This window comes from Scyliorhinus canicula, chromosome 1, assembly GCF_902713615.1.
Source record: "Scyliorhinus canicula chromosome 1, sScyCan1.1, whole genome shotgun sequence".
In the NCBI taxonomy this organism is placed as follows: domain Eukaryota; kingdom Metazoa; phylum Chordata; class Chondrichthyes; order Carcharhiniformes; family Scyliorhinidae; genus Scyliorhinus; species Scyliorhinus canicula.
Genome location: NC_052146.1, coordinates 88442777 through 88456921, shown reverse-complemented (window position 1 = coordinate 88456921; position 14145 = coordinate 88442777). Strand labels below are relative to the sequence as shown.

Sequence of the window (14145 nt, the reverse complement as noted above, 5' to 3'; positions counted from 1 at the left end):
TCATTTCCCCATCTATGTCAGGTGATATTCACCGGCACCACCTCATACATCTCATTATGGCAGCAATCATTAAAAATTACTTTTGCGGGACTTCCGGTGGCGGCGATGCCTGAGTGAGCCGCACATTCGGTGGGCTCTCACTCCGGTGGGGCTTAGCAGCTGATTCCCTGCGATAGCGGGACCACGGGGGCGGCAAAAAGGATGCCGTGAAAGAAGAGGAGAGCGGGCTGCAGCGGATGGAATCGTGGGAGGCCAGCAGGTAGAGGAAGAAAGAGAGAGAGAGAGACGGAGGCAAGGAGGAAACTGACCTGAAGGGTAAGATGGCGGACCCACGGACCTTCCTCCCTCCAGGACAAGAAAAAAAAGTTTGGAGTCGCTGAAGAGGGACAGCTTGGACCCACTTCAGATGCCCAGAAGGTACAATTTAAGGAGCTGGGCGAAGGAAGGCGGCAGCGAAGGTGCTGAGGAGCGGGCTGCGGCACATGGAACAGCGGGAGTCCAGAAGGCAGAAGAAGAAGGAGAAAAAGGGACAGAGACAAGGACCTGAAGAAAATTACCTGGGACCTAAGATGGCGTACACACGGACCCCGGACTCAGCAATCCAGCTGGCGCTGGATACCATGCTCCAGGTAATGAAGTCCAGTTTTGAAGCGCTGAAGCAGGACAGCTTGGACCCAATCCAGAAAGCGGTGGATCAGCTGAACCAGAGGCTGGACGCCCAGGATGTTAAAGTTAAGGAGCTGGGAGAGGCGGTGGAGGAGCAGGCGGATGCGCAAACGGTTGCAGCGCTAGAAGGTGACGGCCTGAAAGAGCGGCAGAGAAGACTGCTGGTCAGAGTGGAGGAGCTGGAGAATAGAGTCCGCAGGAACAATCTGAGGATGGTCGGCCTCCCGGAGGGGGCGGAGGGAGCTGATGCTGCAGCGTTTGTAGCAGACCTACTGAAGCAGCTGATGGGGGCCGAAGCCTTTCCGCGACCGCCGGAGCTGGAGGGGGCACACAGAGTGCAGGCGAGGCAGGGGCGGCCGGGAGGACCCCACCGCCCGATGGTGATCAGGTTCCACAGGTTCGTGGACAAGGAGCGGGTGCTGCAGTGGGCAAAGAGCGCCAGGAGCAGCACGTGGAACAACAGTGTTCTCCGCATCTATCAGGACCTAAGCCAGGAGGTGGCTCGGCGGCGAGCAGACTTTAAGAATGTCAAGGAGGTGCTGTTCAAGAAGCACGTGAAGTTTGGTCTGCTGTTCCCGGCTCGTCTATGGGTCACGCATCAGGGTCAACACCACTACTTCTCTGAGCCCGAAGAAGCGATGGATTTTGTGAGGGACCTGGGGCTGGTCCCGAAAGGAGGCCCCAAGGACGCGAATTAGGGCCCGAGGATTTCTGTGGGAAGGAACGCCGAATGTGCCTGGACTGCTGCTCAATGGTTTTCTGGGCCAAAGGGGCCAAGCGGAACATTTGGGACTCTTTCCTTTGTTCAAGGACATTGGTTTGGGGGGTTAACCCCCCCCCTTTTTTTTTTGTTGTCTCTCTTGTTTCTTATGGGGGGGGGGGTGTTTTGGGTATATATTTTTGTGCTTTTTCTCTTTTTTCTGTTTTTTCTTTCCTGTTTGGGCTGGTTTGTGCTTTTTGTGCAGCTCGCGGAAGACACCGGCTTGCCCCAGTGGGTGGGAGAGGGGGATGGGGCGCCGGGGAGTGGGTAGGAGGATGGGGAAACAATGGGAATGAGACAGGAAGGCGCCGGAGTGTTGAGTCACCGGGCTAGCAGATTGGCTAGTCAAGGGAGTCAGATGGGGGGGAAGTTACAGCCAGTAGATGGCAGGGGTGGGGGTATCGGGGGATGGGGTTAGGGGAGGGGGGGGTTGTTCTGCTGACGGGAGAGGGACTTGAAATAGGCACTGGAAAGGAGGTCGTGGGTGGAGGCAGCCAAAGGGCGGGCCAGGAATGGCGCGACGCACGGGCCAGGGGCCGACCCGAGAAAGGCTATGGCTGACCGGCGGGGTGGGGGGGGGTGGGATGTGCCCCCCGACCAGGCTGATCACCTGGAACGTCAAGGGACTGAATGGGCCGCTTAAGAGGGCGCGGGTGTTCGCGCACTTGCGGGCCCTGAGGGCGGACGTAATTATGTTGCAGGAGACACATCTGAAAGTGTCAGACCAGACCAGGCTAAGGAAGGGCTGGATGAGCCAGGTCTTCCACTCGGACTTGGACTCAAAGTCCAGAGGGGTGGCAATCATGATCAACAAGCGCGTGCAATTTGAGGCAGAGGGCATATCCGCAGACACGGGGGGCAGATACCTGATGGTACGGGGCAGACTGGAGGGGAGAAGAGTGGTGCTGGTGAATATATATGCCCCGAACTGGGATGACGTGGACTTCATTAAAAGAGTGCTGGGGGAGATCCCAGACCTGGATTCTCGCAGGCTAATAATGGGAGGGGACTTTAACATGGTCCTTGACCCGACTTTGGATCGGTCGTGTCCCAGAACGGGTAGACTCTCAGCAATGGCAAGGGAGCTGAAAGGGTTTATGGAGCAAATGGGGGCAGTGGACCCCTGGAGAGATAGACAGCCAACAGGAAGAGGCTACTCGTTTTACTCGCACGTCCATAAAGTATATTCCAGGATAGATTTCTTTGTACTAAGCAGGGACTGTATGGGGGAGGTAAAGAACACGGAATACTCAGCAATTACCATTTCAGACCATGCCCCGCATTGGGTGGACCTGCAGTTCGGGGGAGCGAGCTATCAACGCCCGCAATGGAGGCTAGATGTGGGACTGCTGTCGGAGGAGGGGATCTGCGAGAGGCTTCGGAAATGTATAAAAAATTACCTGCAGGAGAATGACATGGGGGAGGTCTCAGCGGCGACCCTGTGGGAGGCGCTAAAGGCAGTAGTGCGGGGGGAGCTGATTTCAATTGGGGCCCACAGAGCCAAGGCAGACCGGGCAGTGATGGATAGATTGGTCAGGGAAATGGGTCAGATAGATTAAGAGCACGCGGAGTCCCCGGGGGAGGTTTTACTCAGGGAGAGGCAGAGACTACAGGCGGAACTGGGGGCACTATCCACGAGCAGGGCCGTGGAACAGCTGAGGAAGGCGAGGGATTGGTGTACGAGCATGGGGAAAAGGCAAGCAGACTGTTAGCGCAGCAACTCAGGAGGAGGGAGGCGGCCAGGGAAATAGGTAGAGTGAGGGATGAGGGGGGGGGGGCGCAAAGTGGAGGACCCGGCAGAATTGAATAGGGTATTCCGGGACTTCTATCGTAAGCTGTATACTTCGGAGCCGCCGGAAGAACCGGAGGGGATGAAAAGGTTTCTGGACGGGTTAGCATTCCCAACAGTTGGTGGGGGGCGAGTGGAAGAGCTGGGGGCCCCGATTAGAGTAGAGGAGGTATTGGGGGGCCTTAAGGCCATGCAGTCGGGGAAGTCCCCGGGGCCGGATGGATACCCAGTAGAGTTTTATAGGAAGTTCTCTGAGCTGGTGGGCCCGGTCTTGGCGAGGGTTTTCAATGAGGCAAGGGACAGAGGGACCCTGCCGCCGACAATGTCACAAGCCACCATATCTCTGATATTGAAGCGGGGTAAAGACCCGGAGGCGTGAGGGTCCTACAGGCCAATCTCCCTGATTAATTTAGACGCCAAGCTCCTGGCAAAGGTACTGGCGGGTAGAATGGAGGACTGTGTACCGGAGGTGATTGGGGAGGATCAAACGGGGTTCGTGAAAGGTAGGCAGCTGGCGGCCAATCTGAGGCGATTACTCAAGTGATAATGATGCCCCCGGCGGGTAGGGAGGTGGAGGTAGTGGTGGCAATGGACGCCGAGAAGGCCTTTGGAGTGGGGTGGGACTATCTATGGGAGGTGCTCGGACAGTTTGGGTTCGGGGAGGGATTGGTGGATTGGATCAAATTATTATATCAGGCCCCGAGGGCCAGCGTCAGGACCAACAGAGAAGTGTCGGAGTACTTTAGGTTGTACCGAGGGACCAGACAGGGCTGCCCGCTCTCCCCGCTGCTGTTTGCGCTGGCCATAGAGCCGCTGGCGATTGCGCTGAGAGCCGCAGAGGGTTGGAAGGGGATGGTGAGGGGCGGGGTTGATCACAGGGTTTCTCTTTATGCAGACGACCTGCTCCTGTACGTGTCGGACCCAGTGGCCGGGATGGGAACTATACTGGGAATGCTGAGGAAGTTCGGCCAGTTCTCAGGATACAAATTAAATATGGTCAAGAGTGAAATGTTTGTGGTCCAGGCAAGGGGCCAGGAGAACAGATTGAGAGGGCTACCGTTTAGGCTGGTTGAGGAAAATTTCCGGTATTTGGGAATCCAGGTGGCACAAGACTGAGGCAGGCTGCATAAGTTAAATTTGGCCAGGGTGGTGGAGCAAATGAAGGGAGAGTTTCGGAGATGGGATGCACTCCCGCTGTCGCTGGCAGGAAGGGTGCAGACTGTAAAGATGACAATTCTCCCTCAATTTTTGTTTATTTTTCAGTGCCTCCCGATCTTTATCCCACAGTCCTTCTTCAAAAGAGTTAACGGGCTGATCATGAGCTTTGTCTGGGCAGGGAAAATCCCTGCGGGTGAAGAAGGCGATGTTGGAGAGGAACCGCAGCAAGGGAGGGCTGGCTTTGCCGAGTCTGATCAATTATTACTGGGCGGCCAACATCGCTATGATAAGGAAGTGGATGGTGGGTACGGGGTCTATTTGGGAGCGGGTGGAGGCGGCTTCGTGCAGTGGCTCCAGCTTGGAAGCCCTGGTCACGGCTCCTCTACCGCTGCCGCCGGCCAAGTACACCACCAGCCCGGTAGTGGTGGCGACCCTGCGGATATGGGGCCAGTGGAGGAGGCATGTGGGGGAGATGGGGGCTTCTGTCTGGGCGCCAATCTGCGACAACCATCGGTTTGCCCCCGGCAGTATGGATGGGGGGTTCCGAGTATGGCGGCGAGCGGGGGCGGGAAGGGTGGGTGATATGTTCCTGGAAGGGAGCTTCGCGAGTTTGAGGAGCTTGGAGGAGAAATTTGGGTTGGTAAGGGGAAATGATTTTAGATACCTACAGTTGCGGGACTTTGTTCGTAGACAGGTCCCATCTTTCCCACGCCTCCCGCCAATGGGGATCCTCGACAGAATAGTCTCTAGGAGGGAAGAAGGGGAGGGCAGAGTCTCGGGTATATATATAGTGCTCATGAGGGAGGAAGGGTCCCAGACAGAGGAACTGAAACTTAAATGGGAGGAGGAGCTAGGCGGGGAAATGGAGGATGGGCTGTGGGTAGAGGCCCTGAGTAGGGTAAATTCGACCGCAACATGTGCTAGGCTCGGGCTGATCAAATTTAAGGTCGTTCACCGGGCCCATATGACGGTGGCTCGGATGAGCAAATTTTTCGGGATAGAGGACAAATGCGCTAGGTGCGCGGGAGGACCAGCGAACCATGTTCACATGTTTTGGGCATGCCCTAAGCTGAGGGGGTACTGGGAGGGATTTGTGGGGTTCATGTCCCAGGTGCTAAAAACAAGGGTGGTGATGAGTCCAGGGGTGGCAATTTTTGGGGTTTCGGAAGACCCGGGCGTCCAGGGGGAGGAAGAGGCCGATGTTTTGGCCTTTGCTTCCCTGATAGCCCGGCGACGAATATTATTGGCATGGAGGGACTCAAAGCCCCCGAAGACTGAGTGGTGGCTTGCGGACATGTCAAGTTTCCTGGGGATGGAAAAAAATTAAGTCGCCTTGAGGGGATCTGTGCAGGGGTTCGCCTGGAGGTGGCAACCATTTATTGACTTCTTTGCGGGGGAGTGAGCGTCAGCAGGGGGGTGGGGGGGAGGGGGGGGGGTAGAGTAGAGTAGGAGGGAAAATATGACGGGTAGCACCGGTGGGAGGGGAGCGGGCTTGTGCAATAGGTTACGATGGAAGTATTGAAAGTACGTGGATGTTTGCACATTTTTGCCTTTTTTGCTTTCTTTCTGATGATGTCTGTAACTGTTTATAAAGCCAAAAACGACCTCAATAAAATTGTTTATTAAAAAAAAAATTACTTTTGCATGGAATAGGAACTCGAACATGGAATTAACATTTGCACAGAACATTTCACTTAATCAAATATGCCAAGATGCCAGGAAACAGACACGATGCAGCAATGTAGAAAGGATGCATGTGAGCAGCTGGGGAGAAATTACAGCGAGGTGAATGGCCAAATGAAAAGAGTTACACAGCACTGTGCTGCAGTAACCACATTTTTCAAAATTCATTGACAGGACGTGGGCTTCATTGACTAGGTCAGCATCCATTGACTTGAGAAGGTGGTGGTGAGCTGTCTTCTTGAACCTTAGTAGTCCACGTGCTGTTAGCGGCGGAGTTGCAGGAATTTTACAGTCACAGTGAAGGAACGGCCAATATATATCTAAGTCAAGACGGTGAGTGACTTGGAGGGAAACTTCCAGGTGGTAGTGTTCCTGTGGTTGGAATTTTCCAGCTGTTCCCGCCGAACGGATCTTCTGGTCCTGGCGAATGCCTGCTGTGGTTTTCCCAGCTACGGGTGGTACATCAAACGGGAAACCCCATTGAAAGCAACGGGATCAGAAGATCATGCCGCCGGCCAATGCCGAGCCGCCTCTGCCGCTGTGAAACATTGGGGAGGGGGGGGGGGGCGCGTGGAAAATCCTCCTACCCCATGATGGGATTTACCAAGCAGCCTATGGCATGTATCGCAGCGGCGGGAGGCGGCCTGTTATTGGGTACAAATTTACAGTACCCAAATTATTTTTCTCCAATTAAGGGGAAATTTTTAGTGTGGCCAATTGACCTACTCTGTACATCTTTGGGTTGTGGGGGTGAGGCCCACGCAGACATGGGAAGAATGTGCAAACTCCACACGGACAGTGGCCCAGGGCCGGGATCAAACCCGGATCCTCAGCGCCATAGGCAGCAGTGCTAACCACTGCACCACCGTGCCACCTATTGTATACTGAATATAACACAAAGGCAAGGATGGAAACCTGTGTGAACTTGTCACCAGGGAAAATCAACGTCAGGAGATTTTCTGGTTTTCTGGATGAGTGCAGCCCATCAACACTCAATACGCTCAACACCATCCAGGACAAAGCAGCCCATTTGATTGCTCCTTCTTCAACAAACATTCAAACCCTCCACCCCCTATAGCAGGGGTGGGCAAACTACGGCCCGCGGGCCGCATGCGGCCCGCCAAAGGTATTTCTGCGGCCCACCAAGTCATTAAAAAAGAAAAAAAAAAAATTTTTTTAAAAAAAAATTTTTTTTTTTTTTTTTTAAATTTTTTTTTAAAGGTTAATGGGTGGGGGGGCTGTTGGGTTACTTACTGGCATAGGGTGGATACGTTGACTTGAGTAGGGTGATCATTGCTTGGCACAACGTCGAGGGCCGAAGGGCCTGTTCTGTGCTGTACTGTTCTATGTTCTATATGAGGCGCCCAGAATCATAACCGGGTGAAGTAATTATTTTACTTAATATACTATGCGGCCCTTTGTGAATTGTGAATTTCTGAATGCGGCCCTTGCACGGAAAAGTTTGCCCACCCCTGCCCTATAGGATAATGGCAACTGTGTGTACTATCTACAGGATGCACTGTAGTAACTCCTGTAGTAACACTATAGTAAAGTGGGCAGCTCGGTAGCATTGTGGATAGCACAATTGGTTCACAGCTCCAGGGTCCCAGGTTCGATTCCGGCTTGGGTCACTGTCTGTGCGGAGTCTGCACATCCTCCCCGTGTGTGCGTGGGTTTCCTCCGGGTGCTCCGGTTTCCTTCCACAGTCCAAAGATGTGGAGGTTAGGTGGATTGACCATGTTGAATTGTCCTTTGTGTCCAAAATTGCCCTTAGTGTTGGGTGGGGTTACTGGGTTGTGGGGATAGGGTGGAGGTGTTGGCCTTGGGTAGGGTGCTCTTTCCAAGAGCCGGTGCAGACTCGATGGGCCGAATGGCCTCCTTCTGCACTGCAAATTCTATGAACTCACCAAGGTTCCTTAGGCAGCACCTTCCAAACTCACAACCACTGACATCTAGAAGGACAAGGGTAGCAGATACCTCGGAACTCCACCACCCGGAGATTCCCCTCCAAGTCATTCACCATTCTGATTTGGAAATATATTGCTATTCTTTCACTGTCGCTGGGTCAAAAGTTACCAGTTTCATGGTGGTGCAGTGGTTAGCATTGCTGCCTCACAGCGCCAAGGACCTGGGTTCGTTCCTGGTCCCGGGTCACTGTCCGTGTGGAATTTGCACATTTTCCCCGTGTCTGGCAGAGAAAGTAGATTGGACACACTAAATTGCCCCTTAATCGGAAAAAAAGAATTGGGTACTCTAAATTTATTGGAAAAAAATCACCACTTTCAGAGGAAAATGAAACCAAATCTCATGTGAGGAAAATACTATCTAATTAATCAGTCCCTGTAGATGTACGATTAGAACTGCAATAGATTTAGGTCAGTCACTCTATTGGTTTCACTTTAAATCTGTAATTTGGTAAAAAGTTAGATTCGGGAAACGGTCACTTTTCATGTTCAATGTAAGCTGAAGCATGCGACTGATGCTGTAGAATTGCAAATAAGTTGTCATACAGTCATCAGTCTGATTGTCAAATTCGCGGGGCTATTGTAATAATAAGCTCGTCACACCCCCAGCCGTTCGCCACCAAAGCCTTCCTCCACACAGACTGCCAATCTCACCGGCACTTGGCACAGTGCCTTTCGCCCAGGAACTCATCAGCCGCCACTCGCCTCTCTCTCCCACACTTGCGGGACTGCAGTTTGAGCGCAAGATCGCCTCAGTCGGGGAGGGGAATGGCTTTTGCGGAGTTCTGGATCTTTCTCAGCTGTCTCTCAGGTACTGGAAACCGGGGCAGCGCTTTCAGCTGTGTTCAGTGACAGGACAAAGCAGCAAAGTCTGGCCAATCCCGGATAAAACTGACAAAAAGTTACATTTGTGACAGTTGTCTGAAGTAGACCGACCAGTTTGACTTTTTGCGAACCGGAATGAGATGTTGCACATCTAAATGTGAGGGGGGATAAGGTTTAACAGAGCAGTTCCAGGTATGAAGGGCGGCTGGGGGGGGGGGGGGGGGCTCCAGTTGGACGGATAGATTGAGGAAACTTGGAGTTCTTCTTTGAGAGGAGAATTGGCAGAGGTGTTCACAATCATGGGCAGCACGGTAGCATTGTGGATTGCACAATTGCTTCACAGCTCCAGCGTCCCAGGTTTGATTCCGGCTTGGCTCACTGTCTGTGCGGAGTCTGCACATTCTTCCCGTGTGTGCGTGGGTTTCCTCCGGGTGCTCCGGTTTCCTCCCACAGTCCAAAGATGTGCAGGTTAGGTGGATTGGCCATGATAAATTGCCCTTAGTGTCCAAAATTGCCCTTAGTGTTGGGTGGGGTTACTGGGTTACGGAGATAGGGTGGATGTGTTGACCTTAGGTCGGGTGCTCTTTCCAAGAGCTGGTGCAGACTCGATGGGCCGAATGGCCTCCTTCTGCACTGTAAATTATATGAATATATGAGCGATTTGTGCAGGGCGGGAGGGAGAAGAGAGTCCCACTTGGAGAAGAGAGAACCACAGACATTAATTTCAGGGGATTGGTGAAAGAAGCAACTTGGGCAGGAGGGAAAGCGAGTGGTTAGTATGTGGCGGCACTGTCTGACAGTATGGTGGAGGCAGTCTTTGCTTCCCCCTTCCCCTCCCCCCCACACCTACAGTTCATCCTCTGGTGTTAGTTTCCCTGCTGTCTGACCTTTCACATCTTTTGTCCTCTCTGGGGACTGCCATTAACACTCTTTACCCTTAGTATCTGTGGCCATTAGCACCCGGTTTCCCTGGGTTTCTGTGGCTATGACTCATCTTTCATTCTCACTCCACAGTATAAATATTTCTCACTCGCTCTGTCTGTTAGCTTTGACAAAGAGTTATCGGACTCGAAACGTTAGCTCTTTTCTCTCCCTACAGATGCTGCCAGACTTGCTGAGATTTTCCAGCATTTTCCCTTTTGTTTCAGATTCCAGCATCCGCAGTAAATTGCTTTTATTATGTGTGGTGGAGGCAGATCGAGCAGAGGCTTTCAAAGGAGAATCCGCTCATTCACTGAAGAGGGAAGGTGGGGTGGGTGTTAGGGGAGGTGAGAGCTGCCCTTCCCAAGAACCATAGAATCATAGAATTTACAGTGCAGAAAGAGGCCATTTGGCCCATCGAGTCTGCACCGGCCCTTAGAAAGAGCACCTAACTTAAGCCCACATCTCCACTCTATCCCTGTAATCCAGTAACCCCACCTGTCCTTTTTGGACACTAAGGGCAATTTATCATGGCCAATCCACCTAACCTGCAAATCTTTGGACTGTGAGAGGAAACCGAAGCATCCGGAGGAAACCACACACACACGGGGAGAACGTGCAGACTCCGCACAGACAGTGACCCAAGCCGGGATTCGAACCTGGGACCCTGGAGTGCTAACCACTGTGCTACGTGCTGCCTAGAAGCGACAGGAGGACTGAAGGGCCCCGCTGTCACCATTCATGCTTCTGAATTTAATTATCAATGATTTCAAGATGGTATAATTTAATATTTGTTCCTTGTTTTATACAGTTCCTTCCCCCAAGCTCTGAGTATAACAATTGGTTTAATATAGGTTTTGCTGCATATTTCAAAAGCTATTTCCACATGTTTGCAAATCGAACCAGTTTGTTTACTTTACCTAAAGGCTTGCTAATCTGTAAAGTATTTGTATGTGTGAGACTTCACAGTGAAACCTTTTTATCTGATGCACTTTCAGTATTAGTTCTGTAACTATTTTTCTTCAATATATTTTTCAAGGGGGCCTTGATGCCCAGACTTGGATGAATGCACCCACATTTCCTGACATCTATCACGTTTCAGGTATGACACTGATATCATTTTTTTTATAAATGTTTTTTATTGAGTTTTCATATTTTATATATGACAGATTACAAATTATTAGAGAGGAAAAAAAAAAGAAAACACAAAAATTTAACATGAATATTTACAGGTAAGCATCTTCATAACAACAATTGTGGCCGCCCCCTTTAGCCAGCATACATATTTTACATTCCCCAGTATGGCCGAGGCACATGTTTATAGGCATTCATTTATAGTTTGGTTTTGGGCCTTGGCTTGCCATCAAACCCCCATAACGAGCCCGTAACCCCCCCCCCCCCCCCCCCCCCCCCCCCCCGGCTATCTTCCCCCGATTCCCGTCCATTTTCCCGATTCTTGGCCACCCGACTATTCTTCCTCTTGTACGTTGGCCACAAACAGGTCCCGGAACAGTTGCATGAATGGCTCCCACGTTCTGTGGAAGCCGTCGTCCGACCCTCAGATGGCGAATTTGATTTTCTCCATTTGGAGAGATTCCGAGAGGTCGGACAGCCAGTCTGCAGCTCTGGGCGGTGCTGCTGACCGCCAGCCAAACAGGATTCTACGGCGGGCGATCAGGGAGGCAAAGGCAAGGGCGTCTGCCCTCCTCCCCAGGAATAGATCTGGCTGGTCTGAGACCCCGAAGACCGCCACTATCGGGCATGGCTCCACCCTCACCCCCACCACTTTGGACATAGCCTCGAAGAAGGCTGTCCAGTACTCCACAAGTCTGGGGCAAGACCAGAACATGTGGGCGTGGTTGGCCGGGCCTCTTTGGCACCGCTCACATCTGTCCTCCACCTCCGGGAAGAACCTACTCATACGGGTTCTTGTTAAGTGGGCTCTATGTACCACTTTTAGTTGCGTCAGGCTGAGCCTTGCGCACGTGGAGGTGGAGTTGACCCTATGCAGTGCTTCGCTCCAGAGTCCCCACCCTATCTCCATCCCAGGTCGTCCTCCCATTTCCTTCTTGTTGCGTCCAGTACGGTGTTGTCCCTATTGACACTGATATCATGGACAAAACAGGAAATGCTCAGATTACACTCCCCACCTTCGTCACATGTCAAAATGAAGGTGCTTTCCATTCAGATCCTTTTAAAAAAAATAATTTTTATTGAAATTTTTTGAAAAATATATAGCAACAGAACAATAATAATAACAATAATAAACACCCCCGGCACCCATAACAACGCATGTAATGAACCCCCCCCCCCCCCCAAACCCAATAAACAACAAAATAAATTAACAATAAGCAAATTAGCTTAAACAATAACCCCCTGAGACCCCCCCCCCCTTTCCCCCCCTCCCCCCCCGGGCTGCTGCTGCTGCTGACCTAGTTCCTTATCGTTGAGCCAGAAAGTCGAGGAAAGGCTGCCACCTCCCAAAGAACCCTTGAACCAACCCCCTCATGGTGAATTTGACCCTCTCCAGCTTGATGAATCCCGTCATGTCATTGATCCAGGTCTCCACGCTCGGAGGTCTTGCATCTTTCCACTGCAGCAAGATCCTCCGCTGGGCTACTAGGGACGCAAAGGCCAAAACATTGGCCTCTTTCGCTTCCTGCACTCCCGGCTCCACCCCAACCCCAAATATCGCGAGTCCCCAGCCTGGCTTGACCCTGGACCCTACCACCCTCGACACCGTCCTCACCACCCCCTTCCAGAATTCCCCCAGTGCCGGGCATGCCCAAAACATATGGGCATGGTTTGCTGGGCTCCCCGAATACCTAATGCACCTGTCCTCACCCCCAAAAAACCTGCTCATCCTCATCCCGGACATATGAGCCCTGTGCAGTACCTTGAACTGGATGAGATTAAGCCTCGCACATGAAGAGGAGGAGTTCACCCTCTCCAGGGCATCCGCCCATGTCCCCTCCTCAATCTGCTCCCCAAGCTCCACTTCCCACTTAGCCTTCAGCTCCTCTACCGACACCCCCTCCACCTCCTGCATTACCTGGTAGATGTCAGACACCTTCCCATCCCCGACCCACACCCTCGAAAGCATCCGACCGAAAGCTGGGGCAGCGAAGGGGACCACTCCACCTGCCGCCTAGCAAACGCCTTGACCTGAAGGTACCGGAACATATTCCCCGGGGGGAGCTCAAACTTCTCCTCCAGCTCACCAAGGCTCGCAAACCTCCCGTCAATGAACATCCATTCAGATCCTTAAGATGAAGGATATTGTTTCTCAAAAGCTGCAGGTGGACTTTGTGTTCATCAATATTTTGTGTGTAATTTTAATGACGTTTGATTTTTGTAACAATGAACTGTATATAAATTGAGTCATTGTGATATTCCTTCCCAAACATTCTTGAAAGTGCTTGTGTGTAAGTGTGAGAGTGCGGCTGGTGGTGCAAAGTGTTTGCATGTATGTGTGAGAGCGAGGCTGGTGGTGTGAAGTGCTTGTGTGTAAGTGTGAGAGGGGCTGGTGGTGTGAAATGCTTGTGTGTAAGTGTGAGAGCGGCACTGGTGGTGTGAAGTGCTTGTGTGTGAGAGTGGGGTTGGTGGTGCAAAGTGCTTGTGTGTAAGTGTGAGAGAGAGGCTGGTGGTGTGAAGTGCTTGTGTGTAAGTGTGAGAGCGGCACTGGTGGTGTGAAGTGCTTGTGTGTAAGTGTGAGAGGGGCTGGTGGTGTGAAGTGCTTGTGTGTAAGTGTGAGAGTGGGGCTGGTGGTGTGAAGTGCTTGTGTGTAAGTGTGAGAGAGGGGCTGGTGGTGCAAAGTGCTTGTGTGTAAGTGTGAGAGTGGCACTGGTGGTGTGAAGTGCTTGTGTGTAAGTGTGAGAGGGGCTGGTGGTGTGAAGTGCTTGTGTGTAAGTGTGAGAGAGAGGCTGGTGGTGTGAAATGCGTCTGTGTAAGTGTGAGAGGGGCCGGTGGTGTGAAGTGCTTGTGTGTAAGTGTGAGAGGGGCTGGTGGTGTGAAGTGCTTGTGTGTAAGTGTGAGAGTGCCTGAGCACCGAGCAGGGAAGCTTTGGTGGACCCTACAATCTCAAAGGGCAGGGTGGCCTTTAAGGAACGGTGCAACACCACAAGCTGGCATGAGCCGCTGGCAGCAATGGCATTGAAATTATAGTCCAGAAGCTGGCAGGCGGATGGAAGGATGGTCGGCTTAACATGGAGGCTGTCCAGGTCAGACTGCGCAATGACTTTGGCTGAAGCGCCGGTGTCCAGCTTGAATTGGATGCGAGATTTGTTGACCGTAAGTGGCACACCACTCATCGTCCGGATCAATGCTCATCACTGGGAAGGGCTTGGCCTTTTTCTTTTGAAGCACCGTGTGCTTGGTGA

The 14145-nt window shown here is 52.3% G+C and overlaps 1 protein-coding gene across 1 annotated transcript in view; it reads left to right on the top strand.

The window, feature by feature from the left end:
* Positions 1–8655: 8655 nt before the first annotated feature.
* LOC119964917 (digestive cysteine proteinase 2-like) overlaps positions 8656–14145 on the top strand; it is a 45146-nt gene continuing 39656 nt past the window's right edge. The window contains exons 1-2 of the mRNA XM_038795079.1: positions 8656–8831; positions 10806–10868. Coding sequence (XP_038651007.1) covers positions 8789–8831; positions 10806–10868 — 106 coding nt within the window. The 5' untranslated portion in view covers positions 8656–8788. The remainder of the gene's footprint in view (positions 8832–10805; positions 10869–14145) is intronic.